We start from the raw sequence: 26,859 nt of genomic DNA, 5'->3' as shown, positions 1-26,859 counted from the left end.
TTTCCTTTGTAAGCTGCACTGGGGGCTTTCTGTTTTACCAAAAGGCAGCATAGAAATAAACTTTAACGTAACAATTAATCGACTAAAAGTTGCACCCTACCAATAGTATAAAGTTGTTAACTACCCTTTACTTGCCTAGATCTGGAACACGTCCCAGAAAAACAAATAATTGCTCAGTCTATTCCTATCCATGCTCACTCAGAAAAGTAAGTCTCACTGTGTACAATGCAATCCAAGGTAAGGGTGCCCAGGATTCAGATTTGGACAACTTGCACCGGTTCCATGCACAGGACAATGGTGGCAAGTTATCTTGAAAAGTCTCTTCTTTTGCGTTCACGGCTGTTCAGTCCAAACCACAAAATATAAACTGTTTAGCCCTGCCGCATGTATAGATATTTATAACGGGAGGTGGGTGGGGGAGCGACTATGATACGATCTGTGAATGAATCAATGGAAACATGTGACGGATAAGTGTATGTATGGCGTCTATGTAACAGGCTACGTGGCTTATGTTGCTTGCTTGTTTCAGGAGGGAAAGACCACCATCAGCTCTGCGAGAGGGATTTAAATGCCAGGCGATCGGCGTCAAGCTGAGCTGTCGCTGACAGCTACAGAGATGGGGCAAAGGCGTGCTACGGCCACCGAGCCGTCCAGGCCGAGCCAAAGGAGCGCTGAGGAAGCAGATGCCGCCGGCTCGATGGGCTCGGCGCTCCCCGCCATTTTGGGCGTTTGAGGGGGAGCGAAGCCGCGGCGGCCGGAGCAATCGTGACCGGCTGCCTTTCCTCCTCCCCTCACCGGTTTCACCCAGCCCGTCTTCGCAGACTCAGGTACTGACTAAGTCTCTCGTCGTCCCTCCCTGCTTCGTCGCGGGAGAAGAGATAAGAGCGGGATGGGAGGGCCGCCGTTTCCGGGAGGGCATCGCTCAAAGATGGGCGGGGAAGGGAGAGGCTGAGCCACGCCCAGCCAAGGGGGCTTCTTCCTCCCTCCTCCCACGGCAGCCCCTCGAGGCAGGTGGCTCCCCCCCTGCTGTTGCACCTTTCCCTCTGCAAAGCGCGCTTTCTCTTGCTTCTTTATTGTATTGCGTTTAAAAGCCACACCATTTAAAAAAAGCAATTTCGCTTTTTAAACTCGTAAGATAAACAGCGGCGATCTGCGTCCGCGCGGCTCGCCGCCCTCTAGCTCACCCCAATCCTGTGTCCCACGATCGACTGATTTTGAAAAGGGGGAAGGGCAGAAGGGGAAGAGGAGGGTGGAGAGTGTGTGGCTTCAATTGGCAGAAGGTTGTAGCGTCGTTGTTTCGGTTTCATCTTCAGACTTTTTCCCAGATCTGATTGTGCTTGTTCCTGATCATCAGGAATTCTAAGTTCATTGCCGGCGAGGCTCCAGATGGTTGGGGTGGATTTGTGGAGGGGGTGGGAGAAGCGTACCCTCGGATTAAATTTATGCAAAATGGCTTGAGGCTGGCCCTACCATTAGGAAGGGTGAGGCGGGCGCTGCAGGCAGCCTATATGAGGTGTCATGAAACGGCCACAGATTTGTTAGTAGTTGTTGCATTTTTCCTGTCAGACAGCTGGAGAGGTGCTAATGGTTTTTCTTCTTCTTTGCTTCAGAGCCAAAACAACTTGGCTGGCTTGTTCCTGGGTATCATGCAAGGTTGACAGGGCGCTGCTGTACCTGAGGTAGCAAAATGGCTTGGGCCAGCCCTGCAGCCACTTCTGAAGCCAATGTTTGCACTGCCTTAACGTTTCCTATTTCAGAATGTCAGGACAGATTTTTTTTCTTTCCCTTCTGTCTGGTTGCTGGTCTGAGGAGAGGAAAATGCAAATGACTAAAAGGTGGCGTTTTTCCTGTGTAGGGAAGGATCAGGGGCACCATCCCTCCTCCACCAGTATGGCAGCAGCAAGGCAAGGCAGGCCAACTACCTTTTTTCTGTGCTTCACTAAGGGGAAGAAGGAGAATGGGGCTCCGTCCTCCACCTGCCTAGTCACATGACAGCAGGGGTATGTAAGCCTTTTCCCCCTCTGCAGAAGTGTGTGTGTGGGGGGGGGAAATGGGGGCTTCATTCCCTCACCCACACAATATGCAGTAGCATGAGGCGAGATCGCAAAGAACTAAGTTTGTGGGCATCACATGGGAAATCAAACAAGTGACGGGTAGAGGGAAGTACGGTGGAGTGTGTGTGTTCGTTTTTGGCTGCCTCTTTGTTGTAAAAAAATAGCAAAGTTGCTGTTGCTGCACTTTTTGAGTTTGTTCCACCACCACCAGCTGATTCTGGGTTGGTCACAAATACTTTGCAGAGTAAAAAAAGTGGAGTGGGGGGAGAGAACCAGTTTCCTCCCTGCCATTTGCTTGTTTTTCTCCGCCCATCCATTTTCCCTGTTCCTCACTTTCTTGCCTGAATCTCAGCAACAAGGCAAGGTTCTTTTCGTCTCTTCCACTTCCTCCCCTCCCCCCCCCCGCAATCTCCTTTTGCAAAGTGTGTGTGACCTACCAGGATCATTTGGCATTGGATGAATGAAGTGCCCAGAAGCCCATACACTCATGCATTTGTACTATGCCATAATTTACCTTAGTGTGATATGTGAACCAGACCATTGTGGTTTTTAACAACACCATGAAAAGGTAAAATGTGCCCACTGCTACATATCCTTGTTGGGGGGAAAATACACACTTGTTGAATTTCTGTCTTGTGAGTTAGCTGTTAAGTCAAAGAATTTTGTTGGAGCATATGTGTATGGCAGTCCTAGGACTATTTTTGCCTCACACCAGTACACCCATACCAGCTTGAGACACTCCTGTAATAATGGAAGAGTTAAAACTGTGTATCAAGCACTGCCATTATGGAAAATATTTTGGTAAAAACATGTATTAATTCTAATTCACTGTTAATGGGAACTTCAGAAGTGCACATCCATGATAACTTACATCCCAATCCTAGTCATTTTCACTAAAAAATTACCTGCCTTAGTAAGTTCAGTGAGAATTACTTCCAAATAAGTGTTTAGGATTATATTCTGGTATAGATTTCTTATCATTTGTGTATGTTACACTACTTATTTGCACTCACATCCATAATCTTCCCAAATACTGACGTTTGTTTATGGATAGATGAGATAATTTGTTTTACGTTGCCACTGAGCGGAATGCTTACAGAGCAATCCAACTCAGGGGAAGCTGGCACAAGAGAAGCCGAGTGAAGTTCTACCACATCCAGTTGCCATTCAGGAGCCTCTGGGTTGGCTGAATGCTGGCTCAGCTGGGAGCTGTGCACAGGGACCAGAAAGTAAAAGCCTGCTCTCAAATATCCCTCCATTGATTCTATTGCAATTATTTTCTTAGACCAACCTTTTTGCCGGTGTAACTTGTGCCTGAATTGAGGCCTGCAGGAGTGCTCTGAACATTAATAGGATGTGGCCTATTTACCTTTACCTTGCCTCCTCCCCTGACATGCCCCTGACCCCCCCCCCGAACACTCCTGTTTTTTGGACTTACTCTTACTTCACTTACACCGGTCTTGGCTGAGCCAAGACCCTGACAGCTGAGCTGGAGATCCGCTGCATCCAACTCCGCTCAGCCTGGTGTAAATGTGAGTTGGATTGCGCCCCTGGAATATATATTTTTATTTAAAATATTGTTATGCAACTGTTCTGGTCAAATGACCATCCAAAGACATTCACAGCAAAAAACGCATAAAAAGATACAAGAAACAATCTTTGTGAAAATTAAATGTTTCTAAACATTTTGCCGGGTGTTAAGTTACAGAACACAAAGTATATACAAAAAGTTAGCCTCCTCTTTTTTTTCAAGTTTTATTTTTAAGTATGAAAGCATTTTATGTCAGTTCAGTCCTGTTGAAATTGCTTGTGTTAGCAGACCTGTTTGAGGATCATGGCCTAAGCCAGAATATTTTTCTTGCACATAAGTTCACATTGCACATTGTGTGCTTTATCTGTCATTAGCACTATAAGATCTTTTCTCCAGAACTAGTTGTATTGTTAATAGGTGTTGGTTTGTGCAGAGCGTCTGCCAGAGAAGTGAATTGTAATCAAGGAAAAAATGCTTGTTCTTATACCAAGCACTTTTTCTATTTGTAGATCAGTCGTGTTGCATAATAAACTTAAGAATATACCAGTGGTGGTGCTATTCTCTACTTAATATAGAAATATGATCGTTCTAAGTGATCAGACTTGAATATTTTAAATCCTGCACCCAATATGACAGATAGTCTGATTTCCTAAATCTCGAAGTATGCCTAATTTGGCACATACTTTGTGAATTTATGTTTTTGAAGTGCTACTAACAATACTTCAGTAAGCCATGTTGGTGACAAGAACAAAAAAGACTAGCATAAAGGAATCTTGGGGAAGAATAAATATGTTTTTACATGTTCTGTTAAGTTGTGTGTTCATTTCTAGAGATCAGTTTTTTAATCATTAATGGCAGCTGTCATGTTTGCCACATCAACAAATAAAACAAAATCAGAGCTTGTTGTTTTTGTTTTATAAAGAGTAGCTGAGGATCTGTTCAGCAACTTGATGATCTTACAGGAGAAATACTGTTTGGAAAAAAGAAAGAAAGCATTGGAGAAAATGAGTATAGTGGCAACACATTCATATAAGCATTGTGATGTCAACACATATTGAGGACTCTCACTCCACAAGCTTTGTGCAACCACATTGCTTAATGTTCCTCCTTTCTGATGGCAGTAGCAGTCCTCACTTAGATCCATTTTATTGGGGAAAGACTCTCTTAGACTGAGACACCACGAAGTTAAGCTCAATAAATTGGGTATCTCCAGATAATCACTAAATGCATATAGTAATATTTGACTAGTATATCCAGGCACATAAAAATTAATTGCTAACTACTAGCTAAATAACCTGCTGATTTGAACTTTTAGAGAGCATTGACTGAATGGTATGTTTAGCCTGAAGGTGCAAAATGGAAAAACTTGTCTTGGACACAGTTAGCAATTACTGTATTAAGTATTTTGAAGCAGTGTACAACTGACACATCTAGCTAAGCGTTCTGTTAAATAAATACCTTTTCCCTGCATAATACATGCATACTTAATTATTTAATTTCTAACCTGAAGTTTTACTCACACTTGCAAGCCAGCTTGCAAGAAAGGTAGCATACGGCATAATTAAAATTCTTATTGTTTATCCTGTACTTGCAGATGAGAATGTGCACACAGTTAGTTTTGGTTTCAAAAAATTAAGATTACCATGTTGTATCAGGAAAATCCCTGTTTGCAGTATCTATAGATGCACATGGGATGTCCCTTCTGCAAATGTATATTGGCAGAAAGGTGGTTAATGCAGCTAAAGTTATAACTGGTCTTAAACTTTCCCTTTTTTAAACCAATCTGAAGTGGGAGTGCTTGAATCTCAAGAGAAAAAGGGAAGCCTGGTTTCACATTTGTTAAAGCCTGATTTTTGAAAAGCTGTGTTGCTTCAAGTTTAGCTAACAAAATTGGGAATGATCTAATTCTATCTATATCCTTATGTCATTTCTGCAACCTGTGTTGGATCAAAAAATTTAGCCATTTTCTCTGTTGGTATGATTTCCATAATAACTGGAATTTTTAAAATCCTTGCATGGTGTTAGACTGAATCAATTTAAAAATAAATACGTGTTTGGGACTTGGGTGGTTTTCATTTGAATGCTATCATGATTCAATCTAATATTGTTTCTTTCAGCTTTCAAATAAACAAAGCAAAGATTTCATTGTCACCGAATGCAGCGAACTAGGAATCATGGATCTGAAATTCAATTCCTCTCGGAAGTACGTTTCTATCAGCATACCTTCAAAATCCCAAGCTATGTCACCGCACATCAAATCAGTAGATGACATAATAGTGCTTGGTATTAATCTCAACAAATTTAACAAGACTACCCAGTTTTTCATTTGCGTTTCTGGAGTCTTTCTGTTTTATCTTATTTATGGATATCTTCAGGTAAGTGTTGTAATTAATTGTTTATTATATGTGTTTTCTTCTGTAGAATAATTTGTTACTCAGGAAAATTCTTTTGTAACCTACAGTAGCTTGATGCAGATACAATAATGATACAGATAAACCATCACCATTTTGATTTGATTTATTTCTCGCCCTTCACTCTAAGGCAGAGCTTGGAAGTAACTAGTTACAAGTAACGAATTACTTGTAATTCATTACTTTTTTGAGTAACGAGTGGGTAATCCCTTTACATTTTGATTGTAATAGAACTAGGAGTAATTTTACTACTTTTGTGGAGTAATTGTAACGTTTCCAGAATTACTTTTGGGCATTACTTGGGGGGGGAGCAGGGGAAGTCTTCTGCCCCTCTGAGTTGTGGATGAAAATCATGTGCCTCAAACTGGGCTTCTGTGCAGTGTTGCTCTTTCCCCATGCTCTGTGGATGGGTAGGAGGTGACGAGGGAGGAGGCAGAGAGTGAGACAGGGTGGAGTGGAGAAAACAATTATTTTAAAAAAACAGATAGTGGTGGTGAAGAATGGAGTGGAGGGAAAAAGGATCCGGAGGTCAAGAACATGGATAAAGGAGGAGAAGGAGGCAGCAGCAGAATGGAGATAAAGAACTGTGGAGGTGAATGATAACAACGTGTGTGTGTGTGTGTGTGTGTGTGTGTGTGTGTGAATACTGTGTTTGCACTTGGCTCACAAAGTGGCCTCTACCACCCTTTCTGTCTACTGTGCTGCATTTGCAGTGTTTTAACTTTTTTGCATCTCGGGAAAATGTTTGCTTGAGTGAGTGTCCCTTAGTTGGGGGCAGGGCAGGGTCTGGGAGGTGGTTAAATGAGAGAGATTATGCTGGCTGGCTGAGTGGGGGGGATTGCACTTGGTTTAGCGTGCAAAGATCTGAGTAGTGGCCTCAGTCTCCCTCCCCACCACCCTTACCAGCGGAGAGACCACCATTGCTATTTTATGAATAAAAATAATTATTCTACTACCTCTGTATGTGTTCGTTTATTTTTAATATTGTTTTAGGCTACTTAGATGTGCAGCAGCCAAGGCCAGCACCTTGTAGGTGTTTTTTTTAAAGTAACTGAAATGTAATTGTAGTGATTACTTTGGAGGAAAGTAAAGTAATCAGTTACTTTCAGAGCAATTGTAATTGTAACGGTAATTACTACTTTTTTGGGGCCATGTAACTGTAACTGTAATTTATTACTTTTTAAAAGTAATCTTCCAAGCTCTGCTCTAAGGTCCCAAGGAGGATCACAGCAATTTAAAAATGCAGTATAAAAACAGGTTAAAACAAAGTAGAGTCACAAGAATAGAGTGGGTCCTAAAAACGCATATCAAGCGTCACAAGGCCAGAGGGTCAGCATACAACAAATGATAAAATGAAGATGCCAGACGCACCTCTTTGGGGAGGGAATTCCACAACTTACGGTCTGCCACAGAGAATGCCCTCTCCTGGGCTGCCATCCCCTGAACATCTGAGGGCTGTGATCTTAACACCTGAGAGGTTATGTAGGGAAGCAACATAAAAGCAAGCTGTGTGCCCACAAAGAGGCCCAGTAGCTTGAAGTACTGAAGTAGGGAAGCCCCCTCACAAAGTAGTTCTGTGACTGCTTTTGGAACAAATGCTTCAGATCGGAGTGAAAGATTCAAGTATACATTAAAACGGGAAGGGTTTGTTCAGCCGGGCAGGAAGTTGATCAAATGATTAGCACTGGCAATTAGAAGTGGCTTTGTGAGTACATTTCTGTAAGTCAGTAGCAGCTGGTGGGGCTGCGTTGCTCCTGACTTCCCAACACAGTGTGTCTCTGCTGGTTACTGAGTGGAGGAGGGCAAGGCAGCAGGAAGCTCACTGCAGTGTAGCCGCTGTGGAACGGCTGTGCTGTAGCATGCTGAGATCCCCGCTGTCTTGCCCCTCTCCCTGTTGGTAACTGGCAGCAACACACAGTGTTGGGAATCCAGGAAAGCAACGCAGCCCCACCAGCCGCTACTATCTGCAGTATTATGGTTGAGTGTTTTGTATGAGTGAGTGTGTGATTGTGTACAGTTTGTGATTTGTTATTTATTTTATTTTATTTTAGTATGTGCCTGGGCAAGAGGATAGTGTATTGGGAGGGAGAACCAGAGGGGGCCCCTGTCAGCATAGTGACGGGTAATGGGAGGTATGGCGTTGTGAGGAAGACATGCCAGCTGAGGGGAACTCGGCCCAGACAACTGGTGGCTGTGCCGTGTTCCGGTCTTCCTCACACCCACAGGATTGCTGGTAGTTCTATCAGTCAACTCTCGGATCTCCAGTTGCTGCTTTTTAATGCCAGATCGGTAAATAATAAAACCTCCCTCATCCATGATTTAATTGTGGATGAGGTGGCCGATCTGGCATTTATTACCAAGACCTGGGTGAGCGATCTGGGGGGTGTTAATCTCTCCCAGCTATGCCCACCTGGGTACTCAGTTCAGCATCTGGGTAGATCCGAGAGTCGGGGAGGGGGAATCGCTGTGGTCTATAGGAGTTCCATCCCTCTTGTTAGGCACCCTATCCATGTGGCTAATGGTCTGGAGTGTCTGCACATTACGTTGGGTCAGCGAGACAGACTGGGAATACTGTTGGTGTACCGTCCACCCTGCTGCCCAACAGCCTCCCTAACTGACCTGACAGAGGTGGTCTCGGACTTGTTGTTGCGATCCCCCAAACTTTTGGTGTTGGGGGATCTCAACATTCATGCTGACACCGCTATGTCTGGAGCAGCTCAGGACTTCATGACCTCCATGACAGCCATGGGGCTGTCTCAATTTGTTACTGGCCCCACGCATGTGTCGGGGCACACTCTAGACTTGTAGCCATTGATAGCCCTGTCCTCCATGAATTTGTCTAATCTTCTTTTAAAGCCATCCAAGCTGGTGGCCATTACTGCATCTTGTGGGAGCAAATTCCATAGTTTAACTATGCGCTGAGTAAAGAAGTACTTCCTTTTGTCTGTCCTGAATCTTCCAACATTCAGCTTCTTTGAATGTCCACGAGTTCTAGTATTATGAGAGAGGAAGAAGAACTTTTCTCTATCCACTTTCTCAATGCCATGCATAATTTTATACACTTCTATCATGTCTCCTCTGACCCGCCTTTTCTCTAAACTAAAAAGCCCCAAATGCTGCAACCTTTCCTCGTAAGGGAGTCGCTCCATCCCCTTGATCATTCTGGTTGCCCTCTTCTGAACCTTTTCCAACTCTAGAATATCCTTTTTGAGATGAGGCGACCAGAACTGTACACAGTATTCCAAATGCGGCCGCACCATAGATTTATACAACGGCATTATGATATCAGCTGTTTTATTTTCAATACCTTTCCTAATTATCGCTAGCATGGAATTTGCCTTTTTCACAGCTGCCACACACTGGGTCGACATTTTCATCGTGCTGTCCACTACAACCCCGAGTTCAGGTCCCATGATAGGTTCTTCCCTCATAAAAAAAAGATTCTTGCAGATAGAAAATGAAAGGTTGAGGAGAAGAGTTTTAGGTTGCTTTTTTCCCTGACATCCTAATATTTTATGCACCAAGATTTTTTTTGTATGGAGAAGTATTCATTCAGCTGGGTCTGAAGTAGTGCAGTCGAGACACTGGTTTATTATCTCTTAGAGAACTAGACCTAAATGAACATGTGTGGTTTGATCCCTACTTTTAGTTCCACTATGTTCTTGTTGAAATCTTTACTTGTGAGGTTTTTTTCAATGGGACCTAAGTCCAACCCACAAACTTTTCATGGCTGTTTTTATATTGTTCATATGCAGTTCTCCACATGATTATAGCCTTAATATTATGTGGGCCTGCCTTAAATAACTTCTGTTTATATCCATGAGATTTGCCTATGCCAGCCACAGAGAATATGATCTATTGCTTAGCTCCCAGCACTGGTGCAAGACAAGACCTTGAATCTTGGTGCTGGGAATTGCTACCACCTGTACCATCAGTACTCATGCTCCAATAAAAGTATTGAAAGTAGGTGAACAGACAACAAAATGGCAAGTTAAATTTAAAGTGATGCATCAGGTTATTTATTTAGTATATTTATATCCTGCCTTTCTTCCATCATAGAATTCAAGATGACTTGCCTGGAATTCGTGTCTCCCATCCAGTAACTGGCCAGACCCAGACCTGCTTAGCTTCAGCTTTATATGCTGTCAGGGCATAGACTGGGACCTATTGTCCCATATACACTGATGGGGTTTGAACTGTCTGTGAGTAATAAGAATGAGATTTTGGAGTCTTGGTGGATAGCTCAATCAAAACATCAAATTAGTGTATAGGTGCAATAATTTTGCCAAATACCATGTTGAGGATTCTTCAGAAAGCAATTTAAAATAAAAATACTAAAATATGCCCATGCCATAGACAAATAATATGAACAGTTCTGGTTGCCACATCTCAAAACGGATATCATAGGCTAGAAAAGGTGCAGGGAAGGGTAATCAGAATTGGGAGATTTGAGCTTCTTTGGATGTGATGCTTTGTAGTTTAGGAAAAAAAGATGGCTAGGACATGGAAAACATGATAGCTGTTTATTAAATTATGAATGGTGTAGAGAGAGGATGAAGAAATTTTTGTAACACTGGAACTTGGATCATCTAGTGAAATCTACTGAACTAGATTCAGGATAGCTGAAACAAAGTACTTCTTCACACAATGCACAACTAATTTATGGAATTCATGGCAATTGTTATGACAATGACTACTAGCAATATTAATGGCTGTATGATAGCCAGTTGGATCACTGAACAGCTTTAGGCAAATGCTGAAGACGCACCTCTGTACCCTGGTCTTTGACACCTGAGATGTATATTTTTAGGACTCGCCCTATTTTGTGATTCTGGTTGTTTAATTGTTTTAACACTGTATTTTAAAGTTGTTGTAATCTGCCCTGGGATCTCTGGGTGAAGGGTGGGCAATAAATACTGCTGCTGCTGTGATCATGATGATGATGATAATTGGGACTTCCGTGTTCAGAGGCAGTCTGCATCTGAATACCAAATGCTAAGCGGCTGTTTCTTTTGTCTTGCCACAGTTAGAAACAGAATACAGGCGTAGATGGTCTGATCAATCAGGGCTTCTCTTTTGTACTTTCTTAATGCTGGAGCCCTGCATAAGGGGGGCATAGGTGAAGGAGACATTTCTCAAAACTTACACCTCGCCCTATGGGCCAACGAAACGAGATTTCTAGTGCTGGTGCTTGCCTTTCACTGGGCATTGATGTTCAAATACCCAGTACATTAATTTAAACCAGGTCAAAAAGAGTACACAAATTAATACCAAGTCTTAAATTTGACCTGATTATTGTCCAGAATCATTCAGCTAATGACTATGCTGTTTCGTGTTTTTGAGTAGGGAGACAAATGTTGTTATCCCATCCTTCCTCCCAAAAGAAGCCCAGGACGGCAAACCAGAAGTGATAAAACAATAAAAAATGTATTTAAAACAACATCTTAAAGACAGTTCTGATGCAGATTAAGATAAAGGTATCTATTTAAAAGGCTTGTTGAAAGTTGATATTGAATATCAAAGCAAATTTATGATTAAATCTTATTAAAAAGTTGAAAATATCACCATACAATATGATCACATAGACTGTATTCTTCATACCTATGTGTGTGTTTTTTCCTTCAGGAACTGATATTTTCAATAGAGGGTTTTAAGCCCTTTGGCTGGTACCTTACATTAGTGCAATTTGGGTTTTACTCCATTTTTGGACTCGTAGAACTGCAGCTTATTCAGGACAAAAGAAGACGGTATGATATATATTCTTTACAGTCTTACATATTCAGAATAGTGTGTGAATTAAATTTGATTAACAGTCTTGATTTTACTGAATGGATACTTGCACAATGAAATTAGACATAATTAGCTAAGTTGAATTAGGATAGAAACCAGTAGAGAGTCAAATATTCTTTTTAAACATTTTTCTGATTTATTGAGAATACCCACATGCTTTTGGCTTATGGAATTATCAACAACTGACAAGTTGTCCAAAAAAATGAAGTAGAAATTCTCTCCATCCACTCTTAATATGGGGAGCTGTTACATATAAATCTTTGCTTAAGATCACCCTGTCAGTTGGCACAAAACCTACAATTTATAAAAATATTTCATAGCAACAGATGCATAACTTTCTCATTTATTTTATGCTGAAGTTCAGAATTATATTTTGTTGGCTTTTACAGAATAATCTTATCACATGGTAGATACCTGCCGATTACAGACTTTTTGAAATATTTGAGTAAAGTTCAGGGATGTAGTCGTCCAGGGTCTCTGGGGGTCTTAGACCCCTTACTTTTTGGGGAGCAGGGTCCCAGCAGGGTCCCTATGTCTCCAGCATCCTATGAGCCAATCAGCATGAAAGAGGAGTGTGTTAGCCACTGAGAAGTGTCTTCTAACATGCTTCCTTGTCCTTTCCTGCTGATTGGAGCCAATCAGAGTGAAAGGAGGCGAGTCAGCCACTGAGAACACTTTCCTCTTTCATGCTGATTGGCTCCTAGGGATGTCTGTTAAGGGAGAAGGCATTAACAAGGATCTTATTCTCAACCTCTCAAGAAGGAGGGAGTGGGCATGGTTGTGACTAACAAGAAGGGACCCTGCACTTCTGAATTCGCCACTACACTACTGGTAAAGTTAATATAATGGAAACTTAATAAAAGTCTAAGGCCCTCCATGGCACAGAGTGGTAAGCAGCGGTAACGCAGCCGAAGCTCTGCTCATGGCCGAAGTTCGATTCCAACGAAAAGAGGAAGTTGAATCTCCGGTAAAAGGGGTCGAGGTCCACTCAAGCCTTCCATCCATCCATGGTCGGTAAAATGAGTACCCGGCATATGCTGGGGGGTAAAGAAAGGCTGGGGGCAAAATTGGCAATCCCACCCCATATATACGGTCTACCTAGTAAACGTCGCAAGATGTCACCCTAAGAGTCGGAAATGACTCGCACTATAAGTGCGGGGACACCTTTACCTTTTAATAAAAGTCTGGGATCCAATGCACTGTGTGGGGAGTTTACATGCATAAAGTGGCTGTTTGGAAACACCCCTTTCTGAACACCAACTCCTGACAAGCTTTTCCTGAAAACTGGAAGACCTGTAAGAGCACCCTTCTACTTCAATACAACGGGCTGTTTGTAAAGAAAACTGGGCTATTGATATACCAGCTCTTCTTTGGGTTTTTACAACAACTCCTAGGAGGAAGGGTGGGATATAAATTTAATAAATAAATAAAAATAAAACATTTTTCTAGTGCTGTATAATAGGTAGAATTCAGGGGATTGAGATTTTATATTCAGCTTTATATGAACCTACTGGAAAGTCACTAAGTTCTCAGGCCAGTTATTTTGGAATAATCCAAAATAACAATGATTGATGCAGAACTGTATTCTGTAGTGTGGGAATGATTGCCATTGAGCATCACCTCTTTTCCTTTAAGTATGTCTATGCAGGGCAATGAATGAAAGCCACAGTGGAAAGTGTTTTTATTTATTAGCCTTCTATTTCTGTTGTAAAACGGAAGAAATGACCTACATAATGGCAGTAAAATAAAAATGTTACCTTTAATGATAGTACAATAGTTAAAAGTTTTCTGATTTATTATATCTAGTTAAAGAAAAATAAATTCAGATTTTGCATTTTATAAATACCACGAATTGCATGAAAAGTCACCAGCTTGATTAATATTCTTTACTTACCACAGTATTAAAGCCTCTCTTTAGTGTTGCCATTTGCTCCCAATACAGAGTTTCATTTATGTTTTCCAGGATCCCAGGCAAAACCTACATGATAATAGCTTTTCTAACAGTGGGGACAATGGGTTTATCAAATACCTCCTTAGGATATCTGAATTATCCCACACAAGTAATCTTCAAGTGCTGTAAACTGATCCCAGTTATGATAGGAGGAGTCTTTATACAAGGTATGCCTTATTCTTGCTATTAAATGCTATTTATTTCAGAAAATAAACATGTAAAAACCCACCATTGGTTTATTTTCTCTCCCCTGACCACTATCCACTGCCTTCATATAGATGTCTTGGTTACACCAAAATCCTGGATTAACTTTAAATTTGAGTCAATTCAGTGAACCAAAACAAAATTACAAAGGAGGACTAGAAGCAACATGTAAGGCAGCATATACTTCCTAATGAATTTTAGTGTTCATTGCAAAGTCATGTTAGTAAGAATCTCACCTTTCACTTACAATCTTTTTGTTTTAATCTGCTGTCATGGTTGCAGAGGCAAGCTTAGTATGTGACTGGGAAAGTATCTCGAGCTATCTTCGGTGTATTCCTGATTGAGGCTGTCCAAAGTGTAGACACTTGCTAATTGACATAAAAGTATTTTCTGAACTTGCCTTTCTTAATTTTTATTAATTATTAATAATAACGTCCCTTTATTACACCTATTTCCCTTCATTACTCATACACCACTAGTTCAGTGATGGTGACTGTGTAATTCTCTTGTCCTGTTGATTTATTTTGGGGAAGGAGAGCCGAGTAAGGCAATCTTTTCATTTCTTTGATTTCAAAGCACGTGATCAGAAAATATGTCCCAAATCCTTTCTGGTTTTGTTGATTGTACTACTCCTGAGCCATTGAAGGAAAATTAGCATTGCAAGGTTAACTGTGTTCATTGAGTCCTGGTTACACTTGTGCTTGCTCGTGATGGTGGTTTCACTGTGAAAGTTTGACAACTGTGCCCAGAATAATTAATCATATAGTTCCGTTCATAAAATGCATAATGTGTTACTTTATTCATTTGATTCACCAGAGAGTAATCCTTGCATATATGGGTTCTTTTTACTCCATGGTAAAAACCCAGGAAAACAGGCTTTTGAACAGAATGAACCCTTAACATTCTGTTGCTTTCAGTGTGTTGGCTACCGTTAAGCAATGAAACTGAACTAGCAAACAATCATCATCATCATTTTTGGTTTACTTAATAAATTAGATCTGCAATATTAAAGTGATTTCAAGGTTGAAATCCTACCATTTAAACTGAACATTTCGGACTCAAAACTTTTTAATACTTCTAAAACATCTAAAATGGCAGATCAAATGTACCACTTGCAAAATTTCAGTATTCATATGGCCCAAGAATTTAGATGGTGTGTAGATAACGTTATAAAAGTATGTGTTACAAAGTTTCAGGTCTAGCAGAAAATGCATGTGTAGGCCATCGGTTTTGATACTGGGTGCCATATTGTTTCCCACATCACTCCAGTAAATGTATGAAGTTGGAAGACAAAATGATGGTGTAGTTACTCCTCATGCCAGTAATCTAGGATCCCAGGGATGGGGTCACTGATGTGGAGAGTAACCCCATCATCTACCTCTTCCATCTGTTCATTATGTATGTTACTACAGCAGTGTTGAGAACAACCTTATCACTGCTTCAGTGTGGTCTATCATGAAACTTAGATGGGTGAGGTGGTGAATTCAATATTTGTTTACCTGCTGTGTGTTCAGGACCAAATGAACTGAAGAATGAAATCTTCTCTCATTGGTGTCTTCCCCTCCCCCCTTTTTTCTGGCACAGGAAAACGTTATAATATTGCAGATGTTTCTGCCGCAGTATGTATGAGCTTGGGCTTAATATGGTTTACTCTAGCTGATAGCACCGTTGCACCGAATTTCAACTTTACAGGTAAAATATGTTTATTGCTTAATGAAAATTCATACTTCAATAGAAATTAATATTGTTTACGAGAATGAAGCTCTTGTACAAATTGCCAACTAGCTGAACCTTAACATTTCTGGTTGCAGCACAGTCATTACATTCCTGCAATGGCTGCAGTATTCTAGATTACTTGTAAAGTTGCAACAGCCATACCTGTTGATAGATCCTGTCTTAAATCTTTTGGTGGTTGTGACGTCCTTCCCTGGTTCTCCCTGTCAGGTTCCCACTTGCTTGTGGCTACTGCCTTTCACTAGGCACCACCAGGGATACCACCAGTCCGGACCGTCCTTTATATGGTTTCTCACTCCGCTCTAGCACAGATCTCACTAGATCCCCCTGCTAGGCAGCACCACCAGTCACGTTCTATAACCAATACTCCCAGAGACTTTGCCTGAGTCTCTCTCTAGCTGGTTACTTTTGTGACTGCGTGCTTATGCTGTTCCCAACCCCCTTGTATCTTTATAGATAACGCATACAACTCTGGGTTGCTCTGGATACTTGAATTGTTATTATTCCTCCCTTCACCGCTGCCACCATTAGATACTGTTTCTGTTCAGCCTTGGTAATTACCTTGCCCTCCCTTCTGGTATGTATATCCCCCAGCCAAGGATCAGGCCTTTGGTAAACCAAATAAGTATTTATTAAATATCAGAAATAACAAGATTAGTTTTAGAATGTTTCACAAGCGTATGGTTTCATCTATTCCTGTTTTGTACTTGACTTATTATTAATCAGAACTCCAACTCCCTCTTTCTCCACACTCCTGACCTCCACCCTCAAACACCTCTTTCTCCACACTCCCAACATCCACCACCAAACACCTTCTTCTCCACCCTACTAACATCCACCTTGATTCAACTGTAATTCTTCCATTTATACTCCCAGCCATTCAAACGCTCAGCCAATTATCCAGCATTCTACTGCTCATGTACTCCCCCCTCCTCTTTCACTCCACTTACCATATGTCTTCTATATAAACAGCACTTACCATATTTACACTATAAGCAGGAACATCACAGTGGTGGCTCAGCAAATCTTAATATTATAAATATAATGACAAAATATAAGTTGAATTCAACAAAATTCTACTAATAGTAGAACCATTCAGATGAATCAACCTAAGTTAGTCATGCTTATTAACTTTAGTGGATTGATTCCATAAAGGAAGCCACAGACCTGAACTTACAAGATCTGAACAGGGTGGTTCATGACAGATGCTATTGGAGGTCGCTGATTCATAGTGTCGTCATAAGTCATAATCGACTTGAAGGCACATAACAACAACAACAAACTCTGAGTAGGACTAGCATTGAACACCACCCAAAGTAATGATAGTGTATGTAACATTAAAGATACAAACACAAGAGTTTAGCATCAGTTTAGGAATTGGGCCTTTAGTGTTGTGACACCTACCCTTCGGAATTCCCTCTCATTAAATATTAGGTGCCATCTCTGTTGTCTTTTTGGCACCTACTGAAGACCTTCCTTTTCCAACAAGTCTTATCTCAGTCTGCGTCTGTGTTGGAATTGTTTTTCATTGTTTTATTGTTACGAATTTGCTACCGTGGGCTTCTTTGGGAAGAAGTACAGGATATAAGTTTAATAAATAAATAATAAGAGCTGTTTGATTGTTTTTTCACCTTGGAGGCAAAAATGAAGCAGGATGGATTGATTTGAATCAGGTGGGGAATCTGTAATCCTCTAGATATGACAGGGAATTTTAGGGGTCCAATGGACTTGAGGTCCTGAAGAAATTGAGGTCACAGTCTTGTAGCAAAAGGTAGGCCTTTATTTAATAAGGAACGTACAGGTGGTCAGTTTCCCACAATGTTCGATGAAGCTCTGCCACACGGCACTGATGTTCACAATTTTATACCCTCCAGGACAAAGAAATTCGCATCTTTCAATCCAAAAGTTATACATCATCAATACATAGTTATGATGCTGCTTACATTAAAACTAGCCAACCAGAGAATAGTCAGAAACTCTATTACCAGCCCATCACTTTTTGGACATAATACATTCCAAAGCTGGGCCTTCCTGACCTGATGGAGACACTTAAGTCTGTTTGAGCAAGGTCTTATACATCCAAATCTAAACTCCAGGGTCTTCCTGCCCTAGCATACTGAATATTCCAAGAAGAGACCTTGCAAGTGACATTAAAGAAACAAAATAACAGGGAAGAAAATATTTTCAACTTTGATTCACATATTAAGTTATTATAACTTCAGTATTCAATATTCATCAATATTCCTAAAGAATATAGTTTATTAGTTTATTATAATTCCACAATAGATATTGTTGGACTCAAACTTCTACCATCCCTGACCATTGACCATGCTAGTTGGGGCTGATGGGGGTTGGAGTCCAGCATCAACAGAAGACCCATGGGTTCACAATCCTTTCAAATATTTCCTAAACCAGGGATGGGGAACCTTTGAAAATGAAATGCCCATGTTTGGTAGGTAGTATAAATTTCACATTGGTTCTTCGTTTCCATGGGAAAGCCTCTTTATAGTAGAGGGCTCTGATTCAACGTAGACATTAACTGTAGGGCTAGCTTGTTTTTATCCAGATACTTATTACTTAATAGAAATTTAATTTTTGTTTTGCTGAATATTTTATTGATGGATTATCTGGTTTTATTGATATTTCTTTGTATTTTTTATTTTAGTGTTGTAACAGATTTTGCTGTTTTCTTTTTTAACAATCTTATTGTTTTTATATAATCTTAGAAATTTTGCATATTAAGCTGCATATAAATATTGTAAATAGATAAATTTACCATTTTAAAAAATCATCAATTTTTATCTACCCTGAAATGAACAAAAACAAATCCTGTGGATCTTCTAAGCATTTGTAGTGCTGAAGACAATAAGGCAGTCCTTATTTTCTTATTGTCTGTGTGCAAGTACGTTACTTCATCAAAGCCTAGAGACCTTGGGATTGTGCTCTGTAAAACCCCGCATCATTCATTAAGATATATAGGAGTAGAAGAGTGCTATCCATTGCCAAAAATTTCTATAGACAGAGCATGTGCAGGAGAACCTCCAAGTGGATTTTACAAAAAACAAAAACTCTATGTCTGCTTTCATAAAGGTTGAACCCTAGAGAGACTAGGCTGGGACCCACTGCCCTGAAGGAAGGCCAGCCACACATGCACTCCTCTACATTCTGACAACATAATACTCACAAAATAATAGAATGTTGTATATTCTGCATTGCATCCCAGGTTCATTTTTTTAATTAAAATTTCAATTTTAAATCAGACTTTTCCAGATTATTGAATTCTTGCAGTCAGCCCTGGAATGTACTTTTGCATGCAGTTTTCTGTTTCGAAAATATAAAAAGGAAAACGAGTTCTGTAAAGCAGAACTGTTTGCTGAATAGCAGTGGAACTCAATGACCTTTGCAAGATGCACACTTAATGAAGCAGAATACTCTACACTTTGAGGGCAAAGCCAATTCCATATGTCTGTTACATAGCTATGTAAAGTCATCCATTTCCTTCAGTGATTAATATTACTGCTTTGTGAGTGTGTGTGTGTGTGTGTGTTTGCTGTACAAAGAGATTATGTTTAGGATTCTGTATATTGAGTAATGATGATCAGATTGTTACTTTACTACCAAAAGTTGTGGATGTAATGCAGAAAGTCTATATTTCTGCTGCTTGCAGAAATAGTTATTAGGGACTTTTTAAAATAAAAATAAAAATGAATAATCAACCCATTAAGAGAAGAAAGAAGGACCATATAATCAAATACATTAGCCCAAACCTCTAGAGATGGTGAAAGGAAAACTAAATGTCAGAATGAGCTGATGCTTATGAGGGATGCTAAAAACAAATAAGGGTTCTTTGGCTATGTTCAGAAGGAGGGGGAGGAATGGGTAGGGTTGCTGCTTGGAGAAGATGGTGAAGTTTTCACAGGTGATGGAGAGAAGGTGGAATTATCAACTATTTTTCCAGTTAGGAGAATCATTTGAGCTGGGAAAAGTAGAACAAATGGTATGAGGGACTTGCAGACCAGCACAGTGAAGAAGATGGTTAGAAAACAATTAGCTACTTTAAAGTTAAAGTCAAAGTCTCCAGGGCCAGATGAATTACATTCCAGGGTCCTCAAGGAGCTTGCCAATGTAATTTCAGATTACAAAGATGTAATCTTTTTAGAGTTCGTAGAAAACTAGTGCAATGCCAGGGATGGGAAAAGGATGTTTCTGTCTTCTAAAAGAAGGAAAGAGTAAATTCTGACATTACTGTATATAATTTAAAATTGCTGTATTTTTATTTATAATTTTATTTATACTTAAACATTACGTTTTTAATGTTTGCTTTTATTGGCATTTTTAATGAATGATTTAGATTGTCCTTTGCAAGTTGCTTAGAGTTCTTCTGTCGAGTAAACGGTATATAAATTTTGTTGAATAAATAAAATCCAGGAAACTATAAACCAGTCAGCATTGATACCAGATGGTTAACAGTCAGTTTGTGAGCATATAGAAAAACATGCATTGAGTATTAGAAGCCAGCTCTGTTTTTCGTACTACAGTTGGTACATATTGTATTCTTTTCTGTTGAGGGCATCAACACTTTCATCTTTGAAATCGATATATCTGGTACAGTCTCCAAGTCCATTTTAGTGTTCTACATGTATTTACTTATAAAACAGCCCAGTATTAATTAGCTGGGGTTTTCTGGATAACAAAATTCTAGCTCTTTAGTTGGCAATTCTGAAAAAATTGCTGAATGTAATGGCATAAGATCGGATAATGTCCCAAAAGAGTATCCTTATGCTAGTATAACACATGACTCTTTTGGTGTGACAGCTTTCCTTATGTATCCTACCTTTTATCCCCACTCTTCATGCCCAACTGCAATGAAGTTTATGTAAACTGTATTTGCACATATCTGTTGATCTTGACTTTCCCCTTCATCTCTTTCCCCACTGTCAAAATTTGAATTTAGGTCCCTTGAGATGATACATTGATGATAGGGTATAGATAAATAATTATGATGTTTATATTACTACAGCAAATAAGACTCTTAGAAGATATGACTATTCAGTTGTCCAATTCAGATGTCACACAAAACTAGGGGTGAGGAACCTCTGGCCCACAGGCCAAATTTAGCCTGGCATACTTCCCAATTTGGCCTGCCAGGCCATTGTCCACAAACCACACTCACCTGCTTCATTTATGATGTCGCATGTAGAGTAGGTAGTTTGGCTGCAGTTTAGCATGATATGAATAAACTACAACAACTCTTGGGCTCACACATTCCTCCCTGGCCCTCTTCCAGAAGGAGTTCAAAGGCATTTAGTTTTGTTTTTCTAACTGTAGCTTATTGTGTTGTTGTCACCTACAAACTGTGGCTAATGTTAACTATGGTTTTCTTTGAAACAGAATAAGACAACTTCAAAAATCATCCTTGCAGTTGTGCAAGCAGGAAGCATTCATTCATGCTTGTTCTCATCACTAAACTATTGTTTTGCTTGACATCCCAATGCAGCCACTGCGTTCTAATTTGCCTTGGGTCCTGCTTAAAAATTATGTGTCTTGAGCAAAATGTTTTGCTGTCATCGTGCTGAAATAAAGTTTTCCTAAGTCAATCAGAATGTCAGATTCTTAAAAATTCACTTGCCTTGCAGTGCATGCAGCCCTGTTGCTGGTTACTAAATAATATTAGATTTCCTTCCACTAGTTTATAATCAAATTGTGGTGGAAGCATTTACACTCACGCTTGTATTATTCTTAGCTGAAGCATTTTTTGAGTTGCATAATTTAATCAAAATTCTTTAAACATTCACATTGTCAAGGGCAAATCTATTTACATGTGACAGTTTTTGCCCAAGGAGACAAAACTGAGCGTTGAGGTTAAACGGAACTTGTAATTTTTGCTGATACAAATGTTAGAAACATAAAAGCTGAGTGAATTTAAAGTATCAGCTGTAGGAACAATATTACCCATATTGTGTCCATCAAAGTCTGGGAAATTAGATTTAAGGCTCTTTTAATAGTATTGAAGAACATGGAAAGCAATGTTGTATAAAAGGAGGGAAATACAATGAGCCTAAAGAAATATGCAGGACTACAAATTCTGTTAATGCATTAAAACATTGTCAGCAAAGAAAGCAACTGTTTGATTTGTATCTGGAAAGAATATATATTCCAAAGTAGGATGAGTGTTAACAGTATATCCCTCTAATGTCTTTCTTTCCTCCATGCCCCCCCCTTCAAAATGAAAAACTTGAGGGACATTATTGCCTTCCATATAGAGTATTTTGTATTACTTTGTTTGTTTGTTGCATCACATGTAAAAATTAGATCTTCCACAGATTAAAAGAGTGCATGGAAGGAGAGAATGTATAGTCCTTGCTTTGTTTTCTAAACTGCCAATAGTTCTGGATCCAAAGAATCATGGGTGATATCCAGTTGTGGCATCCCACTGGTGCAAATGGGACTTATACGTCTGGACTAAGATTGCGGGGCTGCAGGAGGGGGAGAGGAAGGGGAGGTCACACCTGCTGGTGTGACATTGTTTTTTTTTTTTTACAATAATTTTTATTCAAATTTTCATAAAACATACAAAACAAAATCATAAAACATTCAAAGACAAAAAACAAAACAACACAAAAATGATTAAACAAAAAAAATAAATAAAATTAAATAAAATATTGACTTCCCATTTGTCACAGATCAAATCAGTTATAGGTCTACAATATATAACAATCCTGTCTCTTAAATTATATTATAAAATCACTTTCCTCCAGTAGTTATCTTAATTAATCATCAAATCTCATAAACATTACTTTATTCTTTCCACAAAAAGTCAAAGAGAGGTTTCAATTCTTTAAGAAATATATCTATCAATTTTTCTCCAAATAAACATTTCGATTAATCCATCTCATCAAAATCTGTTAGGTCCAATAATTTCAATAGCCATTATTCCATTATCCCTATTAATTTCATCTTCCATCTTCAATAGTCCTGTTAAGTCCAGTAATTTCAGTGTCCAATCTTCCATTATCAGTATTCCATAATAATCTTGCTGTCATAGCCATAGTCATATAATAAGAGTCTGATGGGAATTTCCTCTATCCCAAATATTTTCTTGCCATCCATTCTGAATAAGTTGCTGAAGTACTGTTGTAAAGTCATATCTCTGTTCTTCTTTTTTACAAAATGCACTGGCTCATCTCTTGAGAGTTTTTCCATTGTCACATGGCTGCAGTTAATTCCATAGATTTTCACTATATCAAACTCCATCATGTCATTCCAGTCCAGAAGATTATCCAAGCCATTGATAACTTTATCTCTAATATCTTCATTAATTTCTTCAGAGATAACGTCTCTGATCTCATTCTCCTCTCTCACAGGATCCCCTATTTCTTTAAGCTCCTGCGTCATTTTGCTCAGTTCAATTTTCAGCTCCTTACTGCCCTGTCGCAGGGTTTGTTTCGTTATCTCAATCTCATCCATTATTTTCTGAAACATAATTACTTCCAGATTCTCAGCCACTTTCTTGATTGCCATTTTTAAAACAAAACCACGAAAACAAAGCAAAACAGAAGTAAAGAAGAACCACTTCTTATTTCAGCAACAATTGGGTTAATATTCCAGGCTTGATGACATCACAGTATAAACAGAGCAGCCTGCCTTATCTCTCTATGTTCAAGAATACAAAACAAATTTGGTTCCCAGCATCAAAACAGTTAGTGGCGTCGTGAAGAAGCAGATTCGTCGAAATAAAATAGACCAAAAAGAGAATAGTCCCAGACAATATAACATTCCTCGGAATAGAAATCCCTCTTCTGTTTATATCTTTAGAATGCACTTCCAGGACAGCTTTTTGCAACAGAAACAGAGATAAGGTGTTAATTTCGTGAATAACAGAGAAGAGTTATAGCTCACCCAGAAGTACTTCAAAGCCGATCAATCTGACAAATCTCCTTTTGCTGCAACAATTTAAACCAAGTAAGAAAAATAATAGAAAGAAGGGTGCTTGCCTGTTAGTCGGTTTTCTCTTTGAAGAAAAGATAAACGTATCGCATTAAACAGATAGAGCAAAAGTTTGGAAGTCCGTCCGGCATTGTTGGCTGGACCTTTTCTCATAAATTAATGAAATCCAGTCCTCCCAACAAAAACAGGCTTTTGAGGTTGATCTCTACGTTTCTCCCTGCCCGGGAGAAATTTCATCAGTCAAAAAAAAAAATGTTCTGACTGATTTATATCTGAATAAGCTTCTTTTGAGGCGGGAGCCCGTCTCAAAAGCAGGCACAAGCGAAGTCACCCTTCCCGGAAGTCTGGTGTGACATTGTATATTGCACCATGTACTAGTTTTGCTTGACCAAAGCAGCTTTGGTGATGCTTCTTCAACAGCTGCCAGTTGTGCAAATCAGCAAGCTCTTGTATCGAGGGGAGTTTCAAAAGTTGTTTGCAATATGGCATGAGGGAGAGAGTGCCATAAACATCAGAAATCTCATAGGGCTTTCCCAAAGTAGCTTGTTAGATCATGGCCATAGTACTGATCAAAAATCCTGAGTCCAATGCAGGGCTGTGGAGTCAGAGTCGGTAGAAATGTTCCGACTCTGACTTCGACTCCTTCATAAATGGCAAATGTATATTAACTAGTAATAACAAATTTACTGTAGTAAAATGGTAGCACTAGGCATTTCATCACCACCACATGAATCCACAGCTTGGAAAAGTTACTTTTTTGAACTACAACTCCCACGAGCCCAATCCCTGGGGCTGATGGGAGTTGTAGCTTTAAAAAGTAACTTTTCCAAGCTCTGGATTCACGTGGTGGTGATGAAATGCCTAGCGCTACCATTTTACTACAGTAAATTTGTTATTACTAGTAATAATAATAATAATAATAAAATTTTATTTTTAGGCCGCCTATCTGGCCAAATGAACGGCCACTCTAGGCAGCGTACATAATTAAAAATACAACATATAATACAGTTTTAACATATAAAACAATTATAATCCACCAACCTACATCTATACACTGTAAACTAAAATTATCTAGGAGATTTATATGCCCGCTGAAACAACCAAGTTTTCAATCCTTGGCAGAAACCTACCAGGGAGGGGGCATGGCGAAGGTCATATGGCAGAGAGTTCCAGAGGGTGGGGGCCACAACTGAGAATGCCCTCTCTCTGGTCCGCACCAGCCTAGGTGTCTTAACTGGTGGGACTGAGAGAAGGTCTTGTGAGACAGATCTCGTCAGGCGGTATATTTGGTGATGCTGGAGGCGCTCCTTTAGATAAACTGGACCGACACCATATAGGGCTTTAAAGGTTAACACCAACACCTTGAATTGGGCTCGGTACACAACTGGTAGCCAGTGCAGATCTTCCAGCACTGGGGTGATATGATCCCGGCAGCGGCTGTTTTTAATCAACCGTGCCGCCGCATTCTGTACCAGTTGTAATTTCCGGACCGTCTTCAAGGGTAGCCCCACGTAGAGCGCATTACAGTAGTCTAAGCGAGAGGAGACCAGGGCATGCACCACCTGTGGGAGCAGATGGACCGGAAGGTAGGGTCGCAGCCTCTGTATCAGACGTAATTGATACCAAGCTGCCCGGCTCACCGCTGACACCTGAGCCTCCATGGACAGCTGGGAGTCAAGAATGACCCCGAGGCTGCGAACCTGGTCCTTCAGGGGCAATCTAACCCCGTTCAGCGTCAGGTCAATATCTCCTATCCTTCTCTTATCTCCCACAAGCAGTACCTCGGTCTTGTCAGGGTTCAGTTTCAGCCTGTTTCCTCCCATCCATTCACTTACAGACTCCAGGCACTTGGAAATAGTCCCCACAGCCAACTCCGGTGAGAACTTAAATGAGAGATAGAGCTGAGTGTCATCCGCATATTGGTGACACTGCAACCCAAATCTCCTGATGATGGCTCCCAGCGGCTTTACATAGATGTAAAACAGCATGGGAGAGAGGATAGAACCCTGTGGCACACCACAATTGAGAGGCCAAGGGTCTGAAACCTCCTCTCCCAATGCCACCCTCTGGTGCCTGTCAGAGAGATAGGAACGGAACAACCGTAAAACAGTGCCCCCAATTCCCATTCCCTCCAGGCGATCCAGGAGGATACCGTGGTCAACGGTATCAAAAGCCGCTGAGAGATCCAGGAGGACGAGGAAGGAGTGTTCTCCCCTATCCAACGCCCTCCTTAAATCATCCACCAGAGCGACCAAGGCTAGTGTATAGTTAATAATGTATAGTTAATATACATTTGCCATTTATGAAGGAGTCGGAGTCGGACAGTAGAAAAATAGAGGAGTCAGAGTCGAAGGTCTGGCGTACCAACTCCACAGCCCTGGTCCAATGACATTTCGTTGTGCGGTGATTGTTGCTCATTGGTGTTTTATTATATAAACCAATATAAGCTTTGGTAGGGTGTAAATTTAAAAAATATTGTATTATGCTGTCGAAGGATGGTTGCATCATACAGGGTTCGGTTGTATCCTAGACAGTGAGAAATGGTGTTTGAGTGTACACCTACTGTTTGCTTTATTCTATGCTAATTTTGAAATATGTAAGTTTATTTGCCTTTTTCTGATTACTTGAAGGTGTGGTCCTTATATCTCTTGCCCTCTGTGCAGATGCAGTTATAGGAAATGTACAGGAAAAGGCTATGAAGTTACACAATGGCTCAAACTCTGAAATGGTAAATGTTCCCATTCTGTTATGTTGTTCAGTTAATTAGGAGCTAGGAGGTAGAGTTCTGTTATATTTTTGTCTTCTATTTTAAGTCCAGCAACTGTGATTAAAATTGTGATGATCATAATTCAGGAATATGATTGTCTGATGGTTGGCAATAGTAAGAGTTTGTTTCTCTGGCCTAAGTTAATGGCAAGAAAAATGGTGCATTATTTAAAGTGCAACTTCAGACAGAGCTTTAAAAAATCAGTAATGAAGGATTTATCTTTGCAACTAATTACTATATTAGCAGTTCAAACACAACACTTTATTGACCAACTTGGCACCACTATGCTGTGAACCTTGACAGAGAAAAGGCCACCACCACTGAGTTGTTCTTACCATTTTCTTCACCTAATCAATGTATTTGGGAGGAGGTGTGGCCTCAGAAAAGTCCAGAGGGCCAGTTACGAGAAGTCTGGGATGCCCCATTCAATCTGTATGCCTGAGGTTCCTCAGTCTTGATATAGCCCCCTA

General features: G+C 40.1%; 1 protein-coding gene across 7 annotated transcripts in view; it reads left to right on the top strand.

The window, feature by feature from the left end:
* The first annotated feature begins 503 nt into the window (after nucleotides 1-503).
* SLC35B3 (solute carrier family 35 member B3) overlaps nucleotides 504-26,859 on the top strand; it is a 37,090-nt gene continuing 10,734 nt past the window's right edge. Inside the window, exons 1-6 of one of the 7 annotated variants that reach the window (XM_061591651.1) lie at nucleotides 504-827; nucleotides 5,703-5,960; nucleotides 11,622-11,743; nucleotides 13,750-13,904; nucleotides 15,526-15,633; nucleotides 26,286-26,350. In XM_061591651.1, coding sequence (XP_061447635.1) covers nucleotides 684-827; nucleotides 5,703-5,960; nucleotides 11,622-11,743; nucleotides 13,750-13,904; nucleotides 15,526-15,633; nucleotides 26,286-26,350 — 852 coding nt within the window. In that variant the 5' untranslated portion in view covers nucleotides 504-683. The other 6 variants (XM_061591666.1, XM_061591643.1, XM_061591688.1 and 3 more) reach the window with 6 other exon arrangements.

This window comes from Rhineura floridana, chromosome 1 (assembly GCF_030035675.1).
Source record: "Rhineura floridana isolate rRhiFlo1 chromosome 1, rRhiFlo1.hap2, whole genome shotgun sequence".
NCBI lineage: Eukaryota > Metazoa > Chordata > Lepidosauria > Squamata > Rhineuridae > Rhineura > Rhineura floridana.
The sequence above is the reverse complement of the archived record's forward strand: the minus strand, read 5'-3'. Positions and strand labels throughout refer to the sequence as shown.